Below are 8,432 nucleotides of genomic sequence, written 5' to 3'. Positions count from 1 at the left end.
CTGTGGATATTTACCGAGCGCTTTCAAATCGATCTAACAACATATTCAAAGACGTTATGAATTTATCTGGGCAGGAGATCTTGGCTAAAGAATCCTGTCCTGCCAGCTTTGGTCCGACGGCCCGAGCCGCTTCTCAACCATTAATCATCTGTCTTGATGGAAATTTCCAACATCGACATCACTTCGCCGCTAGCAAGAACTACTTGGACCTCATCACCCCCAGCAAATTTATCCACCCGGACGCCATTCAAGAGATGAACAATAAGATTCTGGCGCAGGAAAACTTGCACCGAGTTCGCAACAAAGTGAGTTCTTCCTTTTGATTTGTAATAGATTTTAACCTTGCTCATTGCCTGTTCAATTTTGTAAATTACCCTTACTAGGCCGATCGATGTGCAGATGCACATAAAGCTGCTGACGACAAGAGAAGTACATCAACCTGGAAGGCCTGCGACGACACTGGGTTGATGGGGAGCTGCTGTAGGCATGACGCGGCTATTTATCTTGCCAACATTACTGGTGGGGGGGAGAAACGGAAGTACCCATTGGCGATTATGAATCAGATCCTGCAGGATGTTGATTCAGAGAGAGAAGTGCGGGTCCTGTACGATATTGGTTGTACAATGAAAAAGTTCATTGGCTTGGTGAGCATTATTTCACTTCTGCTCCTGATTGAAACCATGCAACTTATTCATGTCATTCTAGCGTCACATGTTTGCGGAGGAAGCAGATCGGCTACATTTTGGCACATCAGTGTTTCACTCATATGTGCACAACTGGAAGTGTCAGTTGGAATTTAGCCCTCGTTTCAACGACGGGTGGGGCCTCTCAGATGGTGAAGGGCTTGAACGGCTTTGGTCTGTTTTGTCTCCGCTTGTCAGTGCTTTGAGACATGCAACCAGAAATCATCGACTTGGTTCATTGCAACTCAAAGTTGAGTTCCACAACAAGAAAGGAATTATTTCTCTAGGTGGGTATGTGTGATGCATGATTCACTTGTTAATAAAGTTTGTTATGAATTTCAAGCTCAACTAATTTCTTGATATCTAGTTGTGTGGATTAAGCACAAATACAAGATGGCATGTGAGAAGGGTGACGCAGCAAGTGCCCGGCTGAACGAGTTGACCAGAGTTCAAAACCCATTTTCTCTGGATCAATCGACCTACAACCGTGAATTTTTTGAATCCCAGTGGCAAGATCAGCGGAACTTTCAGCAGAACCACACAGATGTTGAGACCGAAGAACGTGAGCGCTTGGCAGTTTATTTAGACCGGCATGCCACTTTGGAAACATTAAGGTAAATATGCTCCCTATAGTAAGCCAGTATTGACTTCAGGCTTGCTCAAACCACTTATCCATCTCAGGAGGCGCATCAACCAACTGGCAGCTCACCGAGAAAACCCGGGTACATATGACTCAATAATGGAAACTATTCTTGAAATATCCGAGGCTCAAGAGCTGCAGAGCTCAGTGGAGGTGGATTTTGCATCCTTTCCTGCTGCTTTGGTCGGGACAAATCGTAAGCATCCTTTTTTTTAAAAAAAAAAATGACCATCAAGACTTAATTTGCTGTTAACAACAGCTGAGGAGCAGAATGCACGACTTCTTGTATGGCATTCCAAATCAAAACTCTATTCCCACGCGGTGGAGTTGCATGCTGAGCGACAGCCACTGTATCGGGGAACGCACATTGGAACCACTCTCAGCACAAGAATTCTAGCCGCAATTGAACGTCGCAAAGGTCCAATCACAGCTGCCGTGAACAAATTCAACGGGTATCGGAGCGACTATCTGACACGTTTTGCACCCGAGCAGCTCAACCTTCCAGAAAACCAGCCCCTCACTTATCATACATTCACCAATCTTTCGCTAGAAATTTCCTTCTGGCAAGATGTATACTTGTTTCATTCGCAAGCGCCGTGGGCAAAAAATGCAGATGTACAAGCGGGGATTCAGGCAGTCCTAGCAATAGACAGGAGTGATGAAGAAAAGGTTCTTGTTGGAAAAGAGTTCAAATGTGCAATTTCGTGGGCTGTCAAGCTTCATGCTTCCATCCAGGCAAAATTGGATGATGTTGGTGAGTCAGGTCATATGCTTAGGAAAAATGCCTGGAGAGATCACAGGCTCAGGTCTTATGCGTGGAATGCTAGATCGTTGATTATCAAATGCTCTCGAGAGCCAGGCTGATTCAGACGAAAGTATGGGATCCGAAAGAAACACAAGGATACATGATGATCTACCAATCACCTCCATTGATCTAGGCGAGTGCGAAGAGGAAGACAAACTGGCCCTGGTGAAATCAATCCTTGATGAAGAGCTCTCAGAACATGAAGCCTTGATGCGATCCTGGGCTGGAGATGTTGTTGAACTCTGGAAAACTATTTATGGGCCGACCCCACTCAATCATCCTTGGTTCTCACTGGTGAATTCCCTTCCACCGCCAAGGTTTCATGCTACAGACAATGACGAAAGCGAAGACAATTCAGAAGCTATACTTGCGGGAATTGACGAAGGTGAAGAGGACGCTGGTAGCAATGTAGATGGCGAAGAAATCAGCGCAGGTGACATGTTAAATCTCCTGAACATTGCTAACGAGAATCTGGCAACTAACAACAGTCACCAAGCTGATTAAGCAGAGGAAAAACCTCATATAGTTTGTTGTTTCATTTTTCTCCTTGGCATCTGTGTGTTGTTCTTTACTTTTGTATAATTTTGGCCTCGCTGTGCTGCGCGAATTCATTTCCCTCCTTTCCAATCATGATCAAGATGATTGTTTCTTTTATTTTCTCACATGTGCAACAGTAAAACTATTGCGCCGAACGACAAAAGAAAAAAAATGTGATTGCAGCCAAGGTGTGAGTATACCGCATTCAAAAGCGAGGAGAAACAAGTGTACGGTTGATCGGCCAAAACAAAACCTTTGGCCCATGGAACTTGATACTGCTGAGGGGGGGAGTGAGAAAGAATGAAAAAATGAAAACAAAAAGTGGCGGTGGGGGACCTCACTGCATTGCCTGAGTTTATCCGATCAAGAGTTGTACACTTTTCTCGGCCTGGGCTGCAAGCTTGTCGGACAAGCTCGGTCCGACAAGAGGCTCGGACCAAGTTGACCGATCAGATAGTTCGTGTACTTTGAGTTGGGTGGACTTTGGGAGGCGCAGGCGACCCAGATTCCGTGGAATCCATGGAATCCACGGAGCAAAAAAGGCCCCCCAGAAAGGCTCTGTGAAGCCTCTCCTGTGCGCGAGTCTGGGGCTTCAACAAACCATCTTATAGGCTGTTCACAGGTGGGATGGGGTGCCATCGGCTGGCAGTGGCAGGCCCGGGGTGGTGCATAATTCTCATGCCGGACCAACAAACGGAAAGCGTGCTGGTACCCTTCATCAAACCTGTCCTTCTGCTTGCAAATCTTTTCGGCTGGAAGCTGAAGCTTATAGATGGCGATATTTCTAAACTTACCATGTTAATAGAAATGGGCCGATCGGCAATACGTGCCCAAGCTTGAGATCGGCCCGCAATAGCCCGCCAGATCATCCGCTCACACCAGCCCTGTCGTCCTCTGAATAGCTCTGCAACGCTGATGTATGGACGGCTTTCATGAATACAAGGTGACCTTGGGTTACTCAACGAGAGTGGGGCCAGTCGTGTCCCTGTATTTATCTGACATGATCAACTTCAGTCGCAGTTTTGCTTCCCCTTGAGCCCACCTGCTGATCTGAATTCTAAAATTTCTACATAGTTCAACTTCAGCTGAATAGCCAACAGTTCATACATACCTCTCCTTACCTCCTGCCCCTCCCGGGCCGAAGTTGCGTCGGACTTGCTGACGTTTGCAATTGTATGCAACATAAATTACAGGCCGGGTGAAGTGCCGGTGTCGATCAGCCGTCGTCTCAGTTTCCAGAGCCAGATTGAATGGAAAATTCATCGGATTCCCTGCTCTCGGATGCTTATCTTGAATCCTCGGCTTCCGGGCCGCCCTATCCAAAAAAAGAGACAGATCGTTGGACAGGTCCCAGGGGACAGGGAATAATGGGCCTAAAGCAAGACTCCTAAAACATACATAAATATTTATTGGCTTGCTGAGGCAGAGGCTCTTCAGTCTCTTCCCACAAATCATCCAGTAGATTGGCTCATCTAACCGGACGAATCCTCTTCATCACCCAGCTCGATCAAGAAATATGGCCGAAACATTTGCTACACCTTCATACTCGGTCGAAAATTATGCGAGCTACAGGCCTTCATATCCACCGGAGTTATACCAAGCAATTATGGACTATCATCAGGCTTCCGGAGAGCTAGCCATCGACTTGGGTTGCGGAACAGTTGAGTGAATTTGATCAGGAAAATTCTGAATGGCCCAACCATAGTTAACAAGATCGCGCCCCAAATCGTTGTAGGGCATTGTCAGTGCTGAGCTGGTCCGTCAAGGACAATTTGATCGCGTCGTAGGAGTTGATCCCTCGAAGCCCATGCTGGATTACGCCAAGAAGACGATTGCCAACGCGGAGTTCGTCCATGGCCGGGCCGAGTCACTTCCGTGGATCGCAAGCGGCTCAGTGGACTTATTGGTCGCCGGGACCTCCGGTGAGTGCTCCAGCCTGCAGGTCTCAAATCATCTCAACGCATGCCCACGACAATTAGTGAAAGGCTCACTATTTCGTGTGCAATACGACAGCCCACTGGTTCGATCCTACTTGGTGGAAAGAAGCCGAGCGCATTCTGAAACCGCAGGGCACCTTGGCGGTTTTTATTTACGGAGGCTTGTGGCCCGGTGAGTGGGACGTTGTTGAATTTTAGAAATTGGGTTCGTGAGAAGGAATTATTGAAGCATAATCCGAGTACCTTGAGTAGACCCGGGTCATCCTTGTGCGCCGGAACTCCGTGCAACAATGTTTTCGTTTGCAGAGGAGCTTGGCTTCTCGTCGATTGGCAATCGTATTTGCCATCACATGTATGACGAACTACCCCTTCCAGATTTAAGTGGCAAAGGGAGTTTGGGAGATTTCCGGAGGATTGATTGGAACCGGCATGGCCTTGGGAATCGGCTGGTGATGGCTGATCGAATCAAGCTACGAGCATGGGTTCGCCATCTTGCCTTGAATGTGTTCTTCATCCCGTTACTCACTGAAACTCATCCCCCCACAATATGTCAACAGAGAGAACGCGCCCGCACGTATGGCCCTGCTCATCGATGGCGAATCGGTGAGTACTGCATGAAGTGTTATCCGTGAAAAAAAGCAAACTGAGCATCCCACAAACAAAACAGACAATCCTACGAAAGTAGGGGATAAAATGCTCGACCCAGTGGAAAAGACGCTCTCAGCTCTGATGTCAATTCTCGAGACTGACGATGAAGAGATGGAGATCGTGTGCGGGCACTCGTTGTCTTTACTTTTATTCCGCCGACGGGCCGTCCCTTCCGAATAATGACATGGTTTGTTGAGCGGGATCGGTTGCGACAAAGCGTTCGCAGACACGCTGTCCACCTTTAAACCCCAATCATTACTTAGCTTGGCTTCTATGTTATACAGCTTCATTTTGCAACCTTTTCTTTTACTTTTATGATCATCATTGATTTTTCGAAAATAGAATACATAGAGTACGTATAATCAACCAGGTTGTTCCCAGCTAGACTGTCACAGAATGCCGCGGTATGCAGCCAAAAATTAGAAGCATGCGATCATATGTATCAGGCATCCGTGCGCGCTCCATGCGGTGTTGAGCCATGGGGCGGGGTGGCTAGTGGAGGGTGTGCGATTTGAGATGACTGCGCCTGGACGCGACGTGTTCCGGCTGAGGGTGGTTGGCTCTGGCTGGGCTGGGCTCGGACAGTCGGGGGAACCAGCCACGAACCACTTCAGAAGGAAACATGCCGCCGAAAAAAAAGACCAAGACAAAGGACGCCGTACCAAACAAGAGCCCGGCGCAGGACGAAGAAGCACGGCAACCGAGCCACGAGGAACCGTCGACTGACCAGCAACCATCCGCGCCACCCGCAAGAACGAAAACGACCAATCATCTCGACCTCACCCAAAAAGTCGCTAGACTGCTCTCCCAAGAACCATCTGCTCAGCCTATCCCCAACCCTTCAACCGGATCTCTGTCCACCAACCTCAATCAACCCGCCTCCACGATTCCCTTCCTCAATCTTCCAGATGTGAACCATCAATTAAACTCACTGATAAATCAAAAAGTCGAAATATTTGAAGAAAAAATCAAACTTTATCAAAATCAAGTCGCACAGGTTAGTCTCTTTTGTTGAAAAAACACAATCCTGACGACTTGTTTGATTTCGCTTTGTCTTCATTTGATGCCTGACACATATTTCGCTTTTTCGTCCAGCTTCGTAGGGAACTTGAAACGAAGGATCAACTCCTCGGTGAGCTGCAAAAGATTCGACAGACGGATGCCGAGCATCTCCTCGAGAAACACAAACAGATAGCCGAAACCAAGTTCGCAGGTGAATGAACAGCAGCTGAATACTCACCACGCGTGGTGGCTTGTGAAGACAGATTATTGATCTTTTCTTTTTTGCATACAGCCTATGAAAAGTTAACCAAGTCACAAGACGAATCAGTCAAGAATTTCCGACAAAAGGTCATCGATCTCAATGCGAAACTAAGCCGCGTCTATAGTGGAGAGGAAGAGCGAGATCGTCAGAGGTTAGAGGAAGAGAAAGAGGCGCTGATCCAGGATAATCAACAGTTGAAGGCCGCCCACGATGCCCAAAGGAAACGCCGGAAGGAGGCCGAACGGGCTGCTCAGCATGCGAGATCATCTGCCGAGGAAGCCGTACAGGAACAGCTGCAAGAAGCTAATGATGAAGGTGGGTCTCATTTGGATCTCAAAATCGTATTCAAGAAGAAGAAGAAAAAACTAAACGAGCAAAATCTACTCTTTCCTCCTTATTACGCCACTTACTTGTTAGTTAAAACGCTGAAAAAGATGTTGGTCGCGGAGACCGAAAACTCGAAAGCGATGATAGCCCAACTGAATCAACTCCGAAGCAACTCGACTTCCTCCAACTCTAACAACCCTTCACGCCACCACAATTCAAACAATACCAACTCCAATAATTTGGCTAATCAGCTTGCGAATGAGAAAACCATTGACGATCTCAAACGAAGACTCTCGCTCATTGGCGATTTCACTGGATTCGAAATCCTCAAGACGACCTATGATAAAAAAGATAAAGGTCCTATATATGAGTGCATCTTGGCTGATATCGTTGATCGAGGCTTTGGTAAGTCTTCTTGCACACCCTAGCTTCAAATGTTCAGCTTTTAATCAGTCTAACTTTGGCTTGCTCTTTGAACCGATGCTACAGCGTTACATTTCAAGCTCCAAGTCCATCCCGATGACAGCTGTTCATACACGCCATCAATGGACCCTGAACGCGACTCGGAGACAATCAAGGTGGTCCCTGAGTTCCTGCGCCAATTCGTCCGCTTCGGACACTCAGCATGTCCTCACGTATATTGGAAGCTCTTCCAGGCCTTCAATCTTGATGACACTTGACTTTTTTTCTAGTTGCAGATAGCTACTTACGAACCATTGTCTTTTTTACATCTAACGTGAACTGTATTGTTTGTTTCACGTCTGAAGAGTTGTGAGAAAGCTTGCTCAAGGATATGTATTCTTAAACTTAATAATGTACAGGTTTTGTTTGATTTTGGCATCTAAGGTCAAACAGCTCATTCATCTCACTTCCAAATCAAGATCTTCTGCATATACCATATTGTGATATACCAAGGATGAAAGTAGCTGTCATCAAGGGATTGTGATCACTACTCATGACTGTTGAACCGGAAAACTTGGATCAAGAATTTGAGGGCTGCTTGATGTTGCCCATTGAAGTTTTTGGAGGGTAGTTTATGATTTTCAATTGGTCTCCTGTGTTCAACTATCAACACTTGTGCATGCAGTGTGCCTCTAACAACCTCATTGAAATTACTTTAGTGCAAAACCCAAAATGTCCGCCAATTTGGCTGTGCTGTTGACTTAGCGCATAAGTCGCTCCTTTGGAGGGTCCCTGCCGGACGGCGTCCCCCCTCCACATAGAGAGGGACTTGGTAAGTTATGTAGTGGTGTTACATAAGGCTGTGCCCCAAAATTGGGGTCCAACGCATTGGGATGGGCCTTGGGAACGCCCCAAATCCCAGGGAATATGTTTTTTCTTGGAGGGACTTGGGGGGTGTGATGTCTTTCTTTGGGATTGCCTTTTTTGAGAGTTTATGTTTTTTTCTTTTCTTTTTTCATTTCAGTAGCCATCACGTATGTACAGGTTATGATGGTTTGAGACAACATTGATTACGGAGGAGCAAACCAACTCACACATGCCTGTGTCTAGTGAGTCTAAACCAAGCCCCAAAAGGGACTCCAACACATTTTTGTTTTGCTTAGAGCTTGAAGGAAAAGGATATGAAATG

At 46.7% G+C, this 8,432-nt stretch overlaps 2 protein-coding genes across 2 annotated transcripts; both read left to right on the top strand.

The window, feature by feature from the left end:
• Window positions 1–4,181: 4,181 nt before the first annotated feature.
• PtA15_4A412 (uncharacterized protein) lies at window positions 4,182–5,430 on the top strand (the record flags this gene model as incomplete). Its single annotated transcript, XM_053168293.1, has 6 exons — window positions 4,182–4,325; window positions 4,401–4,587; window positions 4,679–4,774; window positions 4,855–5,084; window positions 5,160–5,205; window positions 5,270–5,430. The coding sequence occupies 6 exons, from the start codon at window positions 4,182–4,184 to the stop codon at window positions 5,428–5,430; spliced, it is 864 nt and encodes a 287-aa protein (XP_053019516.1).
• Window positions 5,431–5,687: 257 nt separating this feature from the next.
• PtA15_4A411 (uncharacterized protein) lies at window positions 5,688–7,521 on the top strand (the record flags this gene model as incomplete). Its single annotated transcript, XM_053168292.1, has 6 exons — window positions 5,688–5,752; window positions 5,836–6,247; window positions 6,346–6,463; window positions 6,545–6,829; window positions 6,932–7,246; window positions 7,331–7,521. The coding sequence occupies 6 exons, from the start codon at window positions 5,688–5,690 to the stop codon at window positions 7,519–7,521; spliced, it is 1,386 nt and encodes a 461-aa protein (XP_053019515.1).
• Between the last annotated feature and the right edge of the window lie 911 nt (window positions 7,522–8,432).

This window comes from Puccinia triticina, chromosome 4A (assembly GCF_026914185.1).
Source record: "Puccinia triticina chromosome 4A, complete sequence".
Taxonomy (NCBI): Eukaryota; Fungi; Basidiomycota; class Pucciniomycetes; order Pucciniales; family Pucciniaceae; genus Puccinia; species Puccinia triticina.
The sequence above is the reverse complement of the archived record's forward strand: the minus strand, read 5'-3'. Positions and strand labels throughout refer to the sequence as shown.